Raw genomic sequence first — 21,646 nt, 5'->3', positions numbered from 1 at the left:
TGTTCCGCATAAGTGGGTCAAAACATTTCAAAGTTTAACTAATTACATTTAATATAAACTTAAACTATGTTTATTTATTTTTTTTTACTTTTTTTTTTTTTTAAGTTAATTGCAATTAAAGTGCCCTAGAACCAGTTTTAACAAGATGTAATATAAGTCTAAGGTGTCCCCTGAATGTGTCTGTGAAGTTTCAGCTCAAAATACCCCATAGATTTTTTTCATAGATTTTGGGGCATCATTAACTATGCACCAATTCAGGCTGCGGCTCCTTTAAATCGCGCGCTCCCTGCCCCCAGAGCTCTGGACTATAATACAGTGCATTTACAAAGTTCACACAGCTAATATAACCCTCAAATGGATCTTTACAAGATGTTTGTCATGCATACCGCATGCATGCGTCGGATCATGTGAGTATATTATTTATTTGGATGTTTACATTTGATTCTGAATGAGTTTGATAGCGCTCCGTGGCTAAAGCTAACATTACACACTGTTGGAGAGATTCATAAAGAATGAAGTTGTGTTTATGAATTATACAGACTGCAAGTGTTTAAAAATGAAAATAGCGACAGCTCTCGTCTCCGTAAATACAGTAAGAAACAATGGTAACTTTAACCACATTTAACAGTACATTAGCAACATGCTAACGAAACATTTAGAAAGACAATTCACAAATATCACTAAATCATGGATCATGTCAGTTTTTATCGCTCCATCTGCCATTTTTCGCTATTGTTCTTGTTTGCTTACCTAGTCTGATGATTCAGCTGTGCACAGATCCAGACGTTAACACCGGCTGCCCTTGTGTAATTCCTTGAACATGAGCTGGCATATGCAAATATTGGGGGCGTACATATTAATGATCCCGACTGTTACGTAACAGTTTTTTCTTTATTTTCTTTAGAAAATAGAACATATCTGTCAGTTTTTGCCTTGGTGTAAAACAAGAGTTTACAGACAATATGCCAACCATGCTGAGAATTCCAGGCTAAAAAAGGGTTGGTAATCATTCCGTGCCAAACCAAACTCAAGTGGAAATATAACTGGAACTGTTCCTTGCCGTTCTTAAAAACTTTTGGCCCAACGGTGGAAAAGCGGCTATATATAGTTCCACTCCAAACTCATGCTATTGGTTGCTTCAGTTTGCCGTGATGGGCTGATTGAAAGTACCACAGAGAAAAAGCAACAAATAGCTTACTTATAGCTGTCTCTGCATATTAAGCTATAGGAGAAAGTACTGAAAATATTACACAAATCGACTCCACAGAGACTTGATGAGCACACAGAAACATACTGCGCAGACTGGGGAAGCTGTAGAAAGACACCCGGAGGTCTATTTCCTGTTGTGATGCACCTTTTGTTTATTATAACAACAACCTGGAAACTGCTAGACATCAGCATATGGAGCAGATGGATTTGGTTGTTTTTATTCTCACCCTCAGCTGGTGTAGAACCCACCCGAGGACTTGCATTAGCTCCAGCACAGCTTAATAGCTGATCTGAGGCCAGCACTCAGGACACATTGTCTCTCAGTACAGCCAGCGTTTGACCCCACAGGCTGGCCAACCGCTCCGTCCCAGTGCTGCTTTACTCTGTTCCTGGACCTGTCGGCCCGCAGACGCAGGAGTGATGGGCTGCGTGCTGTTTGCTGCTGTTCTATGTTTAGCAGCACTTTCAAAGGCCCTCCTGCTGTTTTAGACCATCACAAAAATAGATCTACACCACAGCGTTATTGTTTCTCTACTCCCAGGCCAATTTGAGGTAGAGCTGTTTGCTTATGCTGGCATGTTCTCTAAATTCTGCCTGTGAAAGAGAATAAAAATTGTCAAACAAACAATGTAAAGCTAATTAAAGCAATCTGCTATGGGGATAATAAATGGAGGCATAGTTAATGAAACTTAGTTCATTTTCACACTAGACTCTGTTTGATGTCAGAGTTCGGTTCAGTTCAGGAAACAAAAACAAATCTAAACCATATTCTTTTCAGAATTCAGGACACAAATACAGTTTCTACTCAGAACTGACCAAAAATGGATAACATCTTAGTTAAATTCGGTTGTCAGTTCACCTTTTAGTGTTTCATCTCGTTCTCAGTTCAGTAATTTACAGGAGTGACATATTCGGTATTCGGTAACACTTTAGAATACTGTTCTGTCAATAATGAATAACTTCACAGGAACAAATGGGTAACACTATTAACATTCTAGTAACTAACAAGAAACTCTGATTAACGAAATAATAAGTAATAGCACTCAGTTGAATGTGGTAGTTCACTATTAGCTAATCAGTAACTGCTATTTAATTTCCATACCTCTTGGAGGAATAATAAGAACTATTATATAAAGGTTCATAATTAATGTCAGTAATGCATAATGTATAATCAATTCAAGAGTGAAGATAATGGTAACCCACTAGTAATGACTCAAGTATTACCAAATCCTTCAGAAGGAATTACTAAATATTTGGAACAGTATTCTGAAATAAAGATCATGGTAACTCACTAGTACTGACTCAAGTGTTGCCAAATCCATCAGATCCTCAAATGCTTACAGTGTCTTTCTTCATTACTAGGGAGTAATCATACTTTTCACTTTAGAAATACTGTTCCAAATAATTAGTAATTCTTTTAGAAGGATGTACCTGAGTCATTACTATCCAAAACCTTACAAAAAACTCAAAAGCTTACAATGACTTAGAATACTGATCTAAATAATTAGCAATTCCTTCTGAAGTATTTGGGAATACTAGAGTCATTACTAGTGGGATACCATGATCTTCATTTTAGAATTAATTATATATTATGCATTATTCACATTAAATGTGAACCTGTAGTTCTTAGTAGTCTTTTGGGAGGTATGAAAAAAATAGTAGCTACTGATTAGCTAATAGTGAACCTCCTCATTCAACTGAGCGCTATTACTTACTAATTCATTAATCAGAGTTCTTGTTAGTTAATAGTAGTTACTAGAATGTTAATATTGTGTTACTGTATATACTTTATACTCTATAAACTAGATCACTTTATGAGTCAAGGTCAAACAGCAAGTCCAAATGCGCTTATAATAGGTGGACATGGCAACAATTCAAGTGCACACTCTGAGAAGCAGCTTTCCAAACATAAACAAAACACAACGGCATTGTAGATGGTGTTAAAATCAAAGATAATCTTTGGTCGCTGTGATGTTAATTTGTGTTACACTTTATTTCAATGGTCCGAGAATGTACTAACCATAAGCAACTTTGCAACTACATGTCAACTAACTCTCATTAGAGTATTAGTAGACTGTAGTGCACTGTTAGTAGACTGTCAGGTTAGGGTTAGGGTTAGTAGAGTAAGTTGACATGTAGTTGCATAGTTACTTCTAGTCAGATGAATGTCTGTTGGGGGACCATCAAAATAAAGTGTTGGCAGATATTAAGCAGACAGTCTACTAATATTCTAATGACTGCTAGTTTACAAGTAGTTGCAAAGTTACTTATAGTTAATAGACCGTCTAAAGTGGACTTTAAAAATTGTGTCAAATCAAACTTTCAAATTGCTGGTCTTTAAAGAAGTACACTTTTTAATGTGTTGAATAACATAATAAAATATGTAAAGTATCGATTTTTAAGAATATAAAATTACATTACAAGTATATTTAAATAAATTGCATACATGTTTTAATAGAAATTACATTAAAGTGCTGTATATTTAAAATTTCCATAAATACTTGGCCGTATATTCGATAATACACTTAAATCATATTTCAACTAAATAAGTGATTTTGAAAATAATAAATAAGCCTAAATATTTACTTAAATTCTACTGGGTCAAGTTGGTAAAAAAACAGTCTAAAGTTCAGCTAATTACATTATATATCATTTTAAATTATAATACAATTTCATTTAATTGCAATTACTGTGCAATTTAGGGGCCTGTTTACACCTGGTCACTTTATGCATTTTTACTGATTAGATAGCTATCTGATTTGTTAAAATGTTTTTTTGAGTTATGAAAACTTTAAGTTAAATTCTGTTCACTCAAAACGGGTCTTTCCCTTCACTAAAAACAAATTAACACTCTATCAACATTTATTCTCCTTAACCAGTCATATGCAAAGCATGCTGGGAACTAGAAATCCACTGCCTAATTTCTGAAGTTATCAAGACAATTTCATTAAGTTACTACAACCTAATTTTTAATAAAAGCAAACTAACGCAGAAATTTGAGTTTTAATTACAGACAATATTAAGTTGATTAACATTATTATGTCAACAGAACTCTACAAAATAATGTTTTCAACTTAAAAGGTTTAATTAAAACAATAAATTAGAATTTTTAGCTTGCAACCATGCGTTAAAGTTGTAGCAACTGGTCCCCTGAATTACTTTTTGAAGTGTATACTTCGGCCGTCTGCATTCCACTACGGTCCGTGCACTACCCGTGTGATGTACAGTAATTTGCATCATCAGGAGGGTCCGCAGATGTCTGTGCACACTGTCCGCATGCAGTCCAATTTTTGTGACCGTGCAGTTGGTGCACTTACAGCAGTGCGTGTGACTTGAAAACCATTAGGTAGTGTGCATTTGCCGAACGCATCTTTCTGTGCTCACGGCCAAAGGAGTATACTTTGTCATTAATGACTCACCCGTTCCAAACCCGTAAGACCTCCGTTGATCTTCGGAACACAGTTTAAGATATTTTAGATTTAGTCCGAGAATAAAGTTGTAGTTTTTGTTATTTTTGGACCAAAATGTATTTTCGATGCTTCAAAAACTTCTAACTAACCCACTGATGTCACATGGACTACTTTGATGATGTTTTTATTACCTTTCTGGACATGGACAGTATACCGTACATACATTTTCAATGGAGGGACAGAAAGCTCTCGGACGAAATCTAAAATATCTTAAACTGTGTTCCGAAGATGAACGGAGGTCTTACGGGTTTGGAATGACATGAGGGTGAGTCATTAATGACATAATTTTCATTTTTGGATGAACTAGCCCTTTAAGTATATTATTTTAAAGGTATGATACAGTGTACTTATTTTACCTTTGTGATTTGTTCTTATTTCTAAATGCATTTTCATATTAACTGATATAATTTGATCTCGCAGCGGGTTAGTTTGGCTCAGGCTTAGAACTCATTACTGAATAATGTTCTGAAATGTCTATTGATCAAATGAATGGGAAATAAAACTTCCTGCAGGCTGCTGATAAAAATGTGTGGTCACTGATGCTCTGTTGTGTCATCTGAAACAGCGGAAACAAAATGATTGCTATGACATCTGCAGTGCCACAACTAATAGAGTAAACAAAGTATCTGTACACGAATGACTCACACCTTGTAAAGATGGAATTGATCAAATTTGTCAAGCTATAAATCACAGTGACATAAATCCCAGACATTCACCTATGTCTTTCATGCTCTCCCTGTCTATCTCATTGTCTCTTAGTCTTTTTGTGAATGTCAAAGGCACAGTTGTGGCAGCTGTCAGTCAGTGAGTGTGTGTGTGTCTGTGTGACAGGCTAATTGACCCAGTGACACTGCTCACACTCAGAGCTAGAGGTTTTAATGGTGGACATCATACTGTCATTCCAGGAGACCCATTCGCATACATATGCCATGTCCCAGCAAACACTTCGACCAAGACGTCACTTCCACTGATGTATCACCTTCTTTTATTTGTTCCTATGATCCTGCATCATTATAAACAAATCCAGCAGTGCATTGGAGTGTCTATTTACACTGAGTGCAAATAGTCTGCTTTGTTGGTAAAATTATGAAAGAAATCCCAGTGGTATGGAGAATAATTGTAACGTGTGTGTGTGTAGACAGTCAGGCAGATGAAGACAACGATGAATAAAGTTCCAATACAAGGTTTAATATAATACAAACTGGTCGAGGTACATGCACACATAACTGATACGAGACCAGACAATGAACTGAACAAACAGGAACTGATATACACAAGAGTAGATTAACTAAGGATACACAGCTGTGATGGTGAGTTAATGTCCATGGTGACTGACTAGTAGCAGAAAACTAGAACAAAGGAGCACATGGTGTAAGGGTGTGACAATAAGGCGAGTGGCGTTAGATTTTCAATTAACTGATCCAAGTTCAAATCTGCCTTTTTCTGAATTCATTCTTTTCTCTTTTCCCATTGCATATCAACTCAAGAGAGTGGGAATGAAGTGCCTAACAGGTATTTAATAGTGGGAATGAAGTGTTTAACAGGTAGCTTAGGGGAGTGTCAGAGGGCAGAATTTCAGTAAGGAGACAGCTGTAGGGAAAAAGCTATTCCTGAATCTGCTAGTCCTTGTCCGGAGGCTCCTGAATCGCCTTTGAGAGAGCAGGAGGATAAACAGCCCATGGTCAGGAGGAGTCCTTAAGAATGCTGCGAGCTCGACGAAGACAGCGTTTTCTCTGTATGTCCTCAATAGCAGATAGTGGTGTCCCTGTGATGCGTTGGGCAGTTCTCACCACCCTCTGCAGTGCCTTGCGGTCAGCAACTGAGCACTTCCCATACCAGACTGTAATACAACTGGTCGGGATGCTTTCGATCGCACACCGGTAAAAATTCACCAGGATGGCTGGAGACAGCTGATTCTTCTTCAGTGTCCTGAGGAAGAAGAGGCGTTGGTGGGCTTTCTCGATCAGGCTAGAGGTGTTTGTGGTCCACGACAGGTCCTCCGAGATGGTGGTTCCCAGGAACTTGAAGCTGGAAACACGTTCAACAACCCTCCCGTTAATGTGGATGGGGGTCATGCATGCTTTTTTTCTTCTTCCTGAAGTCCACAATGAGCTCCTTTGTCTTGTTGGTGTTAAGGAGCAGGTTATTGTCAGTGCACCATGTGGCCAGGTACTGTACCTCCTCCCTGTAGGCAGTCTCATCGTTGTCTCTGATGAGGCCAATCACTGTGGTGTCATCAGCAAACTTAATGATGGAGTTGGATCCATGCACAGGCTTACAGTCGTGGGTGTAGAGGGAGTAAAGGAATGGGCTCAGCACACAGCCCTGTGGTACACCAGTGTTGAGTGTGATGGTGGTGGAGCAGGTGTAGCCTGACCTAACATGCTGAGGTCTATTGGTCAGAAAGTCCATAATCCAGGTGCAGAGGGAGGTGTTAATGTCCAGATCTCTAAGTTTTGTGGACAACTTGGAGGGAATGACAGTGTTGAACGCTGAGCTGAAGTCAACAAACAACATTCGTACATATGTGTTGTTATTGTCCAAGTGTGTGAGTACAGAGTGCAGCACTGTGCACACTGCATCCTCTGTGCTCCTGTTTTTACGGTAAGCAAATTGGTTGTGGGTCCAGTGTGGGTGGGAGACAGTCTTTGAGGTGTGCTAGAACCAAACGCTCAAAGCACTTCATGATAATAGGTGTGAGTGCTACAGGACGGTAGTCATTCAGGCACATTGGGGAGGAGTGTTTTGGCACTGGCACAATGGATGTGGACTTAAAACATGTTGGCACAGTTGCTTGGGTGAGGGACAGGTTGAAAATGTCTGTAAAGACCCCTGCAAGCTGCTCTGCACAAGCCCTCAGCACACGACCAGGAATACCATCCGGGCCAGCAGCCTTACGTGCGTTGATCCGGCTCAGTGCATTATGGACATCTGTGGAGGTGAGTTTAAGTCACTTTGTAGTTAGTTACAAGTTAAGGTGATTTGTAGTCACTGATGACCTGGATGCCCTGCCACATGCGTCGGGGGTCAGAGTTGGAAAAGTGTTTCTCTACCTTCAGCTTGTAGCAGTACTTGGCCTTTTTGATGCCCCTCTTCAAGTTAGCCCTGGATTTGCTATAGGCCTGAGCATCATCTGACCGGAAGGCAGTGTTCCGGGCTTTCAGCAGAAGTCGCACCTCCTTATTCATCCATGGCTTCTGATTAGGGTATGTTGTGATCTGTTTTTCTGTTGTGACACTGTCGATGGTAGTGTTGATGTAATCCAGTACAGAGGAGGTATAGATATCAATGTCAATGTCCGTGTGAGAGCCACAGGCAGCCTGAGAAGCAAACATACTCCAGTCCGTGCATTGAAATCTGTCCTGAAGTAAAGAGTCTGCTCCAGTTGGCCACACTTTGATGGTCCTCACTGATGGCTTCATATGGTTGATGAGGGGTGAATACTTAGGGATGAGAAACAAAGAAAGGTGATCAGACTGTCCGAGGTGAGGGAGGGGGGTCGCGATGTAAGCTCCATCAATGTTTGTGTAAACATGATCCAAAGTTTTGTCTCCTCTGGTGTGGCAGGAAACGTGTTCATGGAATTTGGGGAGCATTGTCTTTAGTTTGGAGTGATTAAAATCACCCGCAACAATACATTTTATTCCACTATATTGACATCATCAGCTAAATTCACTGTTAGATTAGATCGGTTACACTAGCTATTCACTCGAAACATAGCATGCTGAGGACATCTGCTGGTTAAAAATGTGTAAATGCATCAAGCAAAACATACACACTTTGAAACTGCAGCACGTGAGCTTAGAATAAACAGACCGTTATCGTTTGTTGGTGTGGACACAAATATATTTATCGTTATAGTTATCTTTATAGTTATCGTTCTTGGTGTGAACAGGCCTTTAGGGTTTGGGTTAAATGAATAAGTTGATATGTAGTTGCAAAATTACTTATAGTCAGTAGAATGTCTGTTGAGGGACCATCAAAATAAAGTGTTGGCAAATATTAAGCAGACAGTCTACTAATACTCTGAGAATTAGTGTGTTTTTAAACCTGTAGATCGTTTGCTTCATTCCGAAACAGGGACTTAACGTTGCATTTTCTTCTTGGTTCAGTTTGCTTTCACATGGCAACATTTCAAAGCATACCAAAATGTGTTTATGTGAGTCGCATGTGAGTAAATCTGTCGTCTTATTGCTCAGAGTTCTTTGCGTCATCCATCAAGATGGATTGACAAATTCGCTCTGCAGGCTTATTGTGGCTTTATCTGTAGCTGTCGGGACACATACAAACACTTGCACTCTGTCTCGCTCTAACTGATAAATTATATTATATTTGAAATTATATGTATATAATAATGCAGCCCTAGAGCAGGAATCAAGGCTTTTTTGGGATAGCATTACTGCAATGCACTGGGGGTTTGGGGGGAGGGGTACACCAGGTTCTGAAACAAACTCTCCAAATGAGCCAAGTGTGAAAACACCCTTAGTTGACATGTAGATACTTCTAATTAGTATAATGTCTGAAATGGACCATCAAAATAAAGTGTTACCAAATATACTTTCAATTCAATTAAGCAAACAGGTTCAATTAAGCAAACAGATTACTTTCTATCTTTTGTGGAACACAAAAGGTGAATTTTTAATTGACTTATGCAATGTTTAGACTCGCTCCTGCAACGTTTTTTAATGAAAACGGATATGGGAAAACATTATCATGTGATTATCACAATATCAATAAATCATGGAAGCATCAGGAAAAAGATGGATAGTTTCTTCAGTTTTGTGCATGCGCACATCAGTGGAGAGACAGAGCTCCTTTATCTAAACCAATCCCTATATCCCTAGTCTTAGTCAATCAAACGTTCTTTCTAACTTTCTCTCTCTGATTAAAAGTGAACAGCATGAAGGTGTGTAGAGCCACTGAAATCATCCTGTGTCCTCCCAGAGGCTTAGATCTGCCAGTGTCTGTGTCGGCAATGTGTCTGTCTGGCTTTAATTAGGATAGAGTGTTCCCAGCTGAAGCTCTCACCTGCTCAATACCCGCCGTCAGCTTGTGCTCTATCAGAAGACCCTGTCCCTTCCTCTCAGCATGGGCCAGAGTCTGTTTCTCTCATTTCAGGCAGAAGCTGTTATCAGTTGTGTGATTCCTGAAGCTTTTATTGCAGGAATTGACTGAAGCTCAAGGGGTCAGTGCCCGGAGTACACAATGAATAATATTGGGAGTGTTGCTGTCTCTTTACTGCAAGTCAAGATATGCTTGATCTCGGCTCGGCTAAGGATGAAAGCCACAGTTCACAATGTTATGGCTAAATCGAGAATAAATGTAAATTGAAAATATTTAGGACAGAGTCATAACCACCATATTCAGATTAGTGGTTAATGAATGACCAACTGATCAGCTTTTATTTTGAGTCTCCCAATCTGGAATATTTGATTACAGTGAGTTTAAGGCATTATGAATACCTTTAAAATGTTCCGTATTTGCTTTATAGAAAATGTTTATTTTAAAAATTAGCAAATTACAGTCCCGTTCCAAAGTTTGGAGTCAGTGAGGGTTTTTTTTTTTTTTTTTTGGGAAAGAAAGAAAGAAAGAAAGAAAGAAAGAAAGAAAGAAAGAAAGAAAGAAAGAAAGAAAGAGAAAAAAAAGAAAGAAAGAAAGAAAGAAAGAAAGAAAGAAAGAAAGAAAGAAAGAAAGAAAGAAAGAAAGAAAGAAAGAAAGAATATTTAAAATAGGTAGGAAAACTTAAACACCCATAATGCACTGGGCATATTGCCATCCAAGGCCACCTGTCTGCCACCAGTCTGCTATGGATACGCTTGACCGATACTCTTGAGTCGAATACAACCTTTCTTTAGTAGGAAATACTTTTTAGCAAACTTTTTTGTCATAATAGTATCGACTTGTATTGATTGTTCCTGGGTGCAAGAATTCAAAGAGTACACACATAGCGGGAGTGAGTTATTTTCAGTTTCCAGAAAAGTATCACCGCTAAATATGGAGATAAAGCCGCAACGGAAAATCTGAAAAACCTCTGTGTTTGTAGTCAACATTTCAAACTGAATGACCACAAACAAAATTTTGTATTATCTAATGGACTTTTGCTGACAAATAATTGGGAATTTATTGGTCCAGGTAACATGGAGAAAGAGTAAATAAATATTGTTTGTTTACTGCCGGCATTGTAACAATACAAAGCGGGTTTAAAATCTGTGAAGTTATACTTTAAATTGATCAAATAAATTGATCAAATGAATTAACGTAAAGTAAGTGAAGACTTCTATTTCAAAAACCTTTAAGTCAGGCTGACATGTTTGTTTGTTTGTTTGTTTGTTTTTAAATTAGCATTTTTTATTTGTTGCAAAAACCACTAAGTCCGACTTATTTGACATAGTAAAACGTCAGTTTAAAAAGTAACACCGTTTGTTTACTTGCTACTCGCTAAATCCTGTTATTGCCACTGTAACGATGGACAAAACATGACGACAACTTGCAGCTCGACAATAGAAAGCAGGCTCATACGCACACCATCATTCATCTTGAAATCATACGATTTGATTTGCGTCTTCCGATTTGTTCTTCTGTGGACTCAGAAGCTTTTGCTGACAAAGGGAAGTGGCGTTTTGCATTTCTGCACACTAACCATTTTTTCTGAATGGGCTAATGCTGGGATTTAGCGGATTTGAAGGAAAGTATTTCATGAACATACAGTATACTATGTGCGGAGAGCATTCGCTCAATATCATTATCTAATTTTTGACGGAGGTGGCGTTTAATGGCTTTTGTATCTGAACTCTTCAAGTATACCTTTATTTTTATTTTTTCCTATGAACTAGTGTTGATAAGAAATTGCAAGTGCACAGAAAGCCAGAAATAAAATATGAAATATTGGGCCAAATAACTCTCACTGTGCATCATCAACAACTTCTCACTCCAGATAGCCTCCTTCTGTTTACTGTGTACTCAGTGTACTTGGGTCATTAAAGCACTCTGTTACATTGTGCCAGCCAACTCAAATTTTAGTGTTACTGCTAATGTAGCCTCTTTAAAACATGCTGCTGAAAATTTTATAGTTATTTATAGTTTATAGTTTAGTTTAGCTGTGAGCCCATAATGCTCTCTGACCTTTCTCCTGTGGCTATCTGTCTTCAAACCCTGATCCTATAGAAGCATGAAAGACAGAAATAGAGCCCTCTTCTCTCTAAAGATGGATTTGTGTAAGTGTTCTACTGTTCTGTGCTTCATTAAAGCTGATGTCGCTGCTGTTCTGCTCAAATATGAAGGCTTTGGCCCTTCATAGCTTGTTAAGTGTGTGCTGGAGTGGATCGGTATTGAGCTGGGGTCAACATGTCTGCTTTGGGCTCTGGACAGCAGTCATGAAACACTCAGGCCTGAAATTCTGAGGATTATGATTACACACTCTCGCTTTTGACTTATTGTTTCATGAAAAATAACCCCTAGATACTAAATTAATTTTCTTTTTGAATTCAGCAAATGAGCCTATCTTTAATTCAGATATTAATTATGTCTTGGCACATTCAGGGAGATCTGTGCCAAACTGTCCCTGTTTGAAATTATATATCAGATGACGGTTTAAATCAGTTCAGTCAAACTGCTCATATATTGAACCTGCCGAAAACAGAAACAAAGCTTGCAGCTCTAGAGTCAGCAGCCCAGCCTCCCTCGTGGCTCTTTGCTATTAGTAGAAAATTAGTCTTTTGTCCTTATTAACAAGGAAGAAACTGTGAAGATCCTATTAAGCAATACAGTAAAAGGTATATATGCTACTTTTGTCTCATTTTCAAATTCTAGCTGCCTTGTTGTGTACTGCCTACAGAGGTAGCTAACATACACCATCATAACTGAAAAAGACCCCTTATAAGTGAACAATTTAGAATGCCCTACATAGGTAGCAACTCTGTGCAGTACAAATAGTGAAAAAGAGACAATTGATTCCAATAGAATTCGATGTTAGCGTGATGCTAAGCTAATGGCACAATAAACAATAGTACAATATTGTGTATTATTGCTTTTCTGTATTGATTTTTATTTTTTATTTTTTGGTCTGGAGAGCCCATGTACTTTAAAATGCTGCCTATCTAGACAGATAAAGGTTTTGGAACGAAGGCATACTCAAAGTGCGGTAACATTTGATTTCAATAGTCAACTTTGGATATTCTAACTATAAGTAATTTTGCAAACTTTGCAACTACATGTCATCTACCAGTCAGAGTATTAATAGACTGTCTGCTTAAAGGTGGACTCAGTAAAATTTCAAAAAACACTGTTTGGAAGTTAGCCGGGCTGACACCAACAACAAACGTCTAACCAATCAGCATTAGGGGGGCGTATGACGGTTGAGGAGAGAGAACAAGCAATGAGCAACAAGCACAATGAACAAGAGAGATTTGAAAAAAAGAAAAAAAAAACAAGAAAAAAAAACTGCAGAACAAGAGATGGGACACAATAGAAAAGAGCTCAAAAGAATATCACTAGAATGAAGATTTATGACTGGGCAAGCACTTTAGAACCGCGTTTATATTAAAAAAACTTTCCAGCGCTGGAAAGAGCCAAGTGGGAAGTCCTGAAAACAGACGCAGGGGCTGCTTTGATTCCACTTCTCATGTGAGTAACACGGTTTTGATTGTCTGGAGCTGCTGTGCTGTTAGCGACTAACAACGAACACTTTGCTTTTTCTCGTGTGTACTGTACGTATATTTTTGTGCTTCCTTGTTTGTTCAAGCATTTTGTAGTGTGTCAGCTGTGATAGACATCCAGTCGCATTGCGTGTGTAAAAGGCCAGATAATTTGCTGTTAAAGGAAAATTGAATTTACCTTGGCATAGTTAAATAATCAGAGTTCTGTACATGGAAATGACATACAATGAGTCTCAAACACCATTGTTTCCTCCTCCTTATGTAAATTTAATTTGTGCAAAAGACCCCTGAAGAACAGGCGAATCTCACCCTTACACCGACTGTGACACAACAGTCGGGATCATTAATATATACGCCCCCAAATTTTGCATATGCCAGCCCATGTTCAAGGCATTAGACAAGCCAGTATTAACATTTAGAGCAGCACAGCCGAGTCATCAGACGTTATGCAGGTAAGCAAGCAAGCAAGGACAATAGTGAAAAATGGCAGATGGAGCGATAATAACTGACATGATCCATGATATCATGATATTTTTAGTGATATTTGTAAATTGTCTTTCTAAATGTTTCATTAGCATGTTGCTAATGTACTGTTAAATGTGGTTAAAGTTACCATTGTTTCTTACTGTATTCACGGAGACCAGAGCCATGTCGTTATTTTCATTATTAAACACTTGCAGTCTGTATAATTCATAAATGCATTTTCATTCTTTTTTTTTTTTTTTTTTTTTTTTTTTTTTTTAATTGGAGTAAAACAACATACATTAATACAATCCAAAATACATTTTACTTCCTTCTATTTTAAATATAACAACAACACCCCCTCCCCACCCACCCAAACCTATCCCTTCCTTAGACAGCATAGCTACAACAAAACAGCATAATGTCTGACATCTTTTCAAGGCATGGACCCATGCATACCACTACATAGTGATGATAATATTATTATTACAATAATAGTATTGCAGTGTGAATAGATAAAAGAAGAAATAATAATAATAATAATAATAATAATAATAATATTTTTCTAGCCATTCTGTGAGACAAATTACACTGAGGACAAAACCTCAAATAAAGAAAAAAAAAGCATTTTCATTCTTAATAAATCTCTCCAACAGTGTGTAATGTTAGCTTTAGCCCCGTTAGCTGCAGCATACTATCAAACGCATTCAAAATCAAATGTAAACATCCGCAAAATAAATACCATACTTGCATGATCTGATATGCTGCATGAACAACATTTTGTAAAGATCCATTTTGAGGGTTATATTAGCTGTGTTTACTTTGTTTATACAATGTATTATAGTGTTGCGAGCTTGGGGGTGGGGAGCGCGAGCATTTAATGGGGACATGCGCTGAATCGGTGCATTTTTAATTATGCCACAAAATAAGCCGTTAAAAAATTAAATAATAAAAAATCTATGGGGTATTTTGAGCTGAAACTTCACTGACACATTCAGGGGACACCTTAGACTTATATTACATCTTGTGAAAAAAAGGGTTCTAGGGCACCTTTAAACTACTGCACATTGACGACCGCTAGAGAATGCAGTATTTAGCATCATTGTTAGTGCACTCGCCTTGCATACCAGCAGTGATCGGGCCGGGGTTCGAGACCGACTCGTAGCAGGATAGTTAGGATTGGAGAGTGAGTTTTAGAGGCGGAGCAATGAAGGGAGGGGTGGGTTTGTTTGGGTTGTTTTAAAATTTTAACAATGTCCTATAGCGTTGTTCAAAATCTACTTACCGCACCTTTAATATCTCTATAGCACTTTATTTTGATGGTCCTTCAAACAGACATTCTACTTACTATAAGTAATTTTGCAACCTTACTCTAATGAGAGTTGACATTTTGCAGCATATTAATGAGAATTAGTTGACATGTAGTTGCAAAGTTACTTATAGTTGTAGAATGTCTAAAGTGGACTATTGAATTAAAGTGTAACTCAAAGTTCTAGTCATAATGTGTAGCTCACAAAAAGGTGTTTGCTTGTTTTTACTTACAATTGAAGAACAAATAATGTGCATCAGGTGTGTTTTTATGTTTTTATTCAATTTATGAAGCAACTGTAAACTGATCATATATTCTATAAGTGTACAAAACTGTTATATTTTGTATATGCATCTTAGGTAGTTTTATTGTAAATGGAAATTTACCCATCAACCACAGACACTGAATCCATTGCGTTGACCATGTTTCACCAAGGTTTAAATCATGCCAACTTTTTTTTTTAAATTTCTTCAAATATCTTTTTATTCTCCAGCATATTTTTAAGTTATACTTGTCCTTTGAAGAACCCCCAAATAAAATACTTATAATGCAACATCAAGAGCTTTTTTCATACCCAAAGAACTATTTAGACATCTCAAGAATACTATTCAGAGAAAATGGTTCTTGATAAAAAAAAATAAAAAATGGTCTCAGGTTATGTATGTAACCATAGTTCCCTGAGAAAGGGAACGAGACGCTGCGTCCGATAGGATCACTTTGGATACGCCCTCAGCGTGAATGCGTCTGATGCATGTGTGTCAACTAGTCCAATTGTGAGAGTGAACTTCACTGGCGGGTGACGTCACGACCAGGAAAGGATAAATACACATCCAGAAAGACCGGCTTCAGCTTAAATTGACGAAGCAAAATCGATCACAGGGATGCAGGAAGTATGGCTACGCGACGCAGAGTCTCGTTCCCTTTCTCAGGGAACTATGGTTACATACGTAACCTGAGGCGTTCCCTTTCGAGGGAACTCGCGCTGCGTCCGATAGGATCGCTTTGGGAACGATATACCAAAACACCATAATTCCAAAATGCCTCTCCGTGTGAAACTGTGGCACACTAAGACGAGAGCACTAATGAGCCTGGAGCTGCATCCAGGTCGAGATATAATATCTCACAAAGTGAGTGGCGAGAATCAGCCCGCCACATCACAGACCTCACAGAGGAAAACCCCCAACAACAAGGCCTTGGAGGCTGCCATACTCCTAGTAAAGTGAACTCTGACAGACAGTGGATACTGCTGACCAGAGACCTCATATGCAAGTGATATAGTCTCAACTATCCACTTGCTAACCATTTGTATGGACGCAGGAAGACCCCTTATTGCGCGGTCCAAAACAAACAAACAGTTGATCTGAAGTGCTCCACAGGGCAGCTCTGTGGATATTAGGTGTCCAGTGCTCACACTAGATTCAACTTTTCCTGGTCTGGATCTGAGAACAGAGGACAGAAAGCTTGCAGCACTATAGGCCTTGGCAAATTGGTCAGAACCTTAGGTATATAACCCGGTAGGGTAAAGGAACACTTTGACCATCCCTGGTGCACACTCAAGGCATGTAGGGGATATAAATATGGCCTGAAGATCTCCTACTCTTTTTAGGGAAGAAATGGCAAGGAGGAAAAAACAGTTTCCAGTGTCATAAATCTTTCTGAGACAGAATAAAGCGGCTCAAATGGAGCTGCAGATAAGCCTTTCAACACAAAGGCCAACTCCCAAGCAGGAACCCTAGTGCATGTTGCATGTCACCCCTCAGGGGCCAAACCCACAGGTTCAATACTTCTGGGCGGGGTGAAAAATCAAGCCCTTTGCCAGAGATAGAAGGTCTCTCCTGATCAGAATCTCCGAGGGAGAGCCGTCGAGGAGAGACACAAGGCCCAAGAACCATATACAATTTGGCCAGTAAGATGCTACTAGCAGTAGACTTATCCCTTCCCAGCGAATTTTGTCCAGAACTCCTGGGAGCAGAAAATTTTGGGGAAAAACATACCATGGCATCCAGTCCAAGAGGAACTGGATGCGTAAGGGATAACCACAGTGGACAGTGCGTCGTATCCTGAGACACAAAAGATCCACTTCCACATGGCTATAAATCTCCCATATGAGCTTCACCACTTTGGGGTGAAGTATCCATTCCCCTGGCCTCAGCCCCTGTCTCGACAGGATGTCTGCTCCTATATTCTAGGTCCCTGGTCTTTCTGGATGTGTATTTATCCTTTTCCCGCCGGTGATGTTCACTCTCGCCATTGGACTAGTTGACACACGTGCATCAGACACATTCACGCTGAGAGTGTTCCCAAAGCGATCCTAACGGAAGCAGTGCAAGTTCCTTCGAGTTTCTCCTTTAATCATGCACATACAGTACATCCAGGCATGAGTATATGGATTTTTATACCCTATGAAACTCTTTTTTCAGGTATATTTCATTGTCATGAATGTACAGTTTTGATATTTCCATCTTCCCTTTATTTTCCACAGTGTTTGCCCATCCCAGGTCATGGATTTGTGCTGGACAAGTATAAATGTCACTGCAAAAGTGGCTTTTATCATCCAAGCAGAGTTGCAGTCAATGGCTTTAAAAGTAAGTACATGTTATAAAATGTTATAAATCAATGTATGCATATTGTTTTTGAATAAAAACATGCGATTTCAAGCAATCTTCATTACATTTCATATAGTAGATGTTTTTTATAGTATAATATGCTCACGGACAGAACAAGATATGAACTTATTATGGTTTGTTATTCATATGCTTAGTCTACACATAGACATATTTGTCAAATATACAGTAGGGTGCAGAAGTCTACTTATAAAAATGCTTCTAATTTTTTTCATTACAAATTATATTAACACTTTGTTTGAAAAAGTATGAATGTCAGATTGTTTAGTATTTCATGTGACTTCTTTATTTAACGCCATAACTTTCCTTTGTTTTAAATGATTCAAAATGTTCTGTTTGCTTTTGGGTTTAAATTAGATTTCAAATCCCAAATTTTCAGTGTGGACCCACTGTGCAGTTAGATGCAATATCTCACATAAATATTTTATTCAACCTTCCAGACATGCACACAAAGTATTTTTGTGCACTTAGCATACCTGATTTCCCTCTCATCTTATTGGAGCACTACATGACCACACCCCTTATGTTTAATTAATTAGCTCTCTGCACAAAAACCCCTGCCACTCTAGAGTTATCCTACTGTGAGCACTCCAAAAATTGGCATACACAAACACAAACACACTCATGTGTAAAAGAGAGTGACAGAAAGAGAAACACGTAATCAGCACTATGCTGACAGAATCAAGCCCTCAGCAGGGGCCCCAGCACATGGCCCTCCTTCACACCTCTCTGAACACAACAGTGTCTAATACTTCAGAATTTGCTTTAATTTTTAATGTTTCATGCTGTCATCTTCAAAACTGTTTCTTTATATGCAGAGGTTAATTTGTTTCCATTGTTTTTGGCTATGTGAGACCACTCAAATTGGCCTAAAACACAGAATAGTTGTGGTTGAGGTCAGAAAATTTTTATCTGCTTTAAGAACAGATTGTAAAGCTATATTCCTCCCATACTGGGCAGAGAGAGGTAGAGAGGCAGACAGACATCACCACAGGTCCTCCATCTGTGATAGCTCATCTCTGGCTCTCCTCCAATGATCTCCGATAAGTGTGTTCCTGGGAGAAGTTGGCTGTGTTCTATGTATTTCTCTTTTATCTGCTCTACTGAGCCATCATCCCTCTAGTTTTCTGATTAAGTAATGTTGACGTCTCATGTCTCGCCTTCATAATCCTGGTTTCTGTGAAGAATACACTAGGGCGTGTACATAGTCTCATATCATCAGTTAGAATTTTATTCCATATTGTATAGTATGATTACCCTAAAACAATGGTTCTCAAAGTATGGGGTGTGTGTGTGTGTGTGTGTTCTGACTCTGACGTCATTCCAAATCTGTATGAGTTACTTTTTTGAGACACAAACAGAGAAATTTAGTCTTTTGCATGCAATGTAGCTGGATGTTGATTTATACTGCAAAACTCTAAAGAGATATAAAAAGCACCACCAGAAATATCATAAATGTAGTCCATACAACTTGAGCTCTAAATATAAAATCGGTATAAACTAATGCTTTACAATAATGTTAACATGAATAAAAAGTTAGTTAACATGAACTAACAATTAACAAAAACATGAACTAATCTGTTAATATCATTTAATTTTCCTGAGCTAACATGAACCATGTTACGTACTGCACGGGGACACGGAAGTTGAGGATTCAATCGTAATGCAAAATCGTACAATCTTACAATACAAGCAAACGGTCCAAACAATGATTTAATCCAAGGTGCAGGCAAAAACAGAGAAATCCAAGAATGACAGGCAGAAGAAAAAAAAACAAAACAAGACATGAGAAACCAGGACACGGGAGAAACAGGATACAATGGCTCAGAATTGCAGTGCAACCAACAAACAAGACTTAGCAAAGAGTGATAGAGTAACCAGTCTTTATACTGTATAGGCAGAGTTAATGAGGTAAACGAGACACAGCTGAAAACAATGATGGAAGATGAACCCAGGCAATGGACAATGGGAGATGAAGTCCATAAGGGAGTGATGGAGTCTGTGATGGAGTGCCCCCTGGTGGGTCTCAAGGGCACTCCAACTGGTGATTGTGACATAGCACCCCTCCTATGCAGCGGCTTCTATACACTCCCAATATGGTCAGAGATGTTCAGGAGGGAGGCGGACCAGGGAGTGGAATGGAAGAGGAACTGAAGATGAAGGAAGAGCAGGAAACCAAGGCGGAGCAGGCAGGGCAGGTTACCAGGGCGGTTCAGGCTGGGCAGGTGGTCCTGGTGGTTGATGCAAAGTGGACACACTTTTTTAAAATGGAAAATATAATTCAAGATTTACTTTTTGTATTGTTTGATATGGATCTCTGCCCTTCAATATAAACATTTTTGAATTTGTTGCACTTTGGCAGTTTTACATTGTGAACTCATGCCGAGGACAGGTTAAATTGCATTTATTTTCCAGGTATAGACCATGTATTTAACACTCTGAGGTCTGACGGTATCGCCGGCGATACCACCGTGGTTTTTTTCTTATCAGTGTGAAAGAGACTCAAAATACTCCGTCAATGTTGCACATACAATTAAGAGTTATACACCATTTTAATCTGTGGAATATCTTCTTTCATTTGTGTACACTCAGAGTAAAAACAGAATTTTGTGCTTTTTGTAAAATAAAGAAAACTAACATGATGCGTGATTTCTCCTCTCCCTCTGAACGAACTCCAATCTGATAGTTCTCAGAAAATGAACTGTAACTTAGTGAATACTAATGACAAAAAAATTACACTTATGTCTAAAAAAACGTTAAGATGTCAGGTTTTAAATCATGTAAGTCAAATCGAAAACAAACCTTCTTTGTTTATGTAATCTGTATGAAAAGAGAGCCATGTCAGAAATCCGTGATTCAGCTCATTATCTGCTAATGCGGCCACGCCCACGGAGCCAGCGCTATTCAGACGCTAATTCAGTCAATACATGCATTTATTATCTCAATCGTGTATTTATTGTCTTGAAAAGTGTTTATCTGGATGTAAAAGTCATGGTTAGCGATCTCTAGAAGACATGCAGTTACTTCCTGTTTACTTGTCTTCTACAGATGAAGTTTAGATGAGTTTTTGTTTCTTTAGCGCCCTCCTGCTGCTGTATGTATTGGAAACTCCATTCATGGAATAGCCTCTTCTTCTTTTAGATGAATTTGTGGACTAAAATGCACAGAGCGCCCTCCGACTTCAAGGATGAATTGAAAACACCAGCGCTCATAGTAATGACAGTGAATATTAAATAAAAATAACTCCTCTGTATAGAAAATTGACATAAGCATATGAGAATCCAATATTTCTCCAAATGTGCATGCTTTTAAACTAAAAGCCTATATTCAGACTCTTTGCATCACAGAAATACATTATATTTTAAAGTATAATATAAAACCATTACTTTATATTGTAATAATATTTTTCTGTATGTTTCATATATCATAATGAGCTTGAGACATCACAGAAGGTTTTTTTTCACAGCCTACCTGACTGAAATGCCTCATTAATATGCAAGTCATTTCAGCTCATTACTATCCAATTCTTTTGTCTTCTCAGGTGAGAATGGCCCATTTTCAGTGGTGATTCACGCCTCCTTGCATACTGTGTTTCTTGGCAAAAAGTGTCTTACAAAAACTAAATCAATATATTGTTAAATATGAAGGAGTAGGCAGCATAATTTTTACATAATTTTGAAGCAAAAACTCTAGTCTACAACCTCCAATACCCTAAAGTCTTATGAACACAGATTTATTATACTTTTTTTGGCCTTATTTCAGTGACTTAAGTTTTTTGTTTTTTCAACAACCACGCATAAATGTTATTCCTTCAAAAACACAAACATGTACATACATGTTCCTCACATATTATTGTAGCCTAGTTTGTGCTGAATACAGTGTAATGACACTTTTTCCATTAATATGTTTATGAACAAC

General features: G+C 38.3%; 1 protein-coding gene across 2 annotated transcripts in view; it reads left to right on the top strand.

Annotated features, from left to right (window-relative positions):
• gpr158a (G protein-coupled receptor 158a) overlaps positions 1-21,646 on the top strand; it is a 155,930-nt gene that overhangs the window by 59,454 nt on the left and 74,830 nt on the right. For both annotated transcript variants that reach the window (XM_067377445.1, XM_067377444.1), the window contains exon 3: positions 17,587-17,689. In XM_067377445.1, the coding sequence (XP_067233546.1) occupies positions 17,587-17,689 (103 nt within the window). The remainder of the gene's footprint in view (positions 1-17,586; positions 17,690-21,646) is intronic.

The sequence above is a fragment of the Chanodichthys erythropterus genome, chromosome 23 (genome assembly GCF_024489055.1).
Source record: "Chanodichthys erythropterus isolate Z2021 chromosome 23, ASM2448905v1, whole genome shotgun sequence".
Classification (NCBI taxonomy): Eukaryota; Metazoa; Chordata; class Actinopteri; order Cypriniformes; family Xenocyprididae; genus Chanodichthys; species Chanodichthys erythropterus.
Note: the sequence above shows the minus strand (reverse complement) of the source record. Positions and strands in the feature narration are given on the sequence as shown.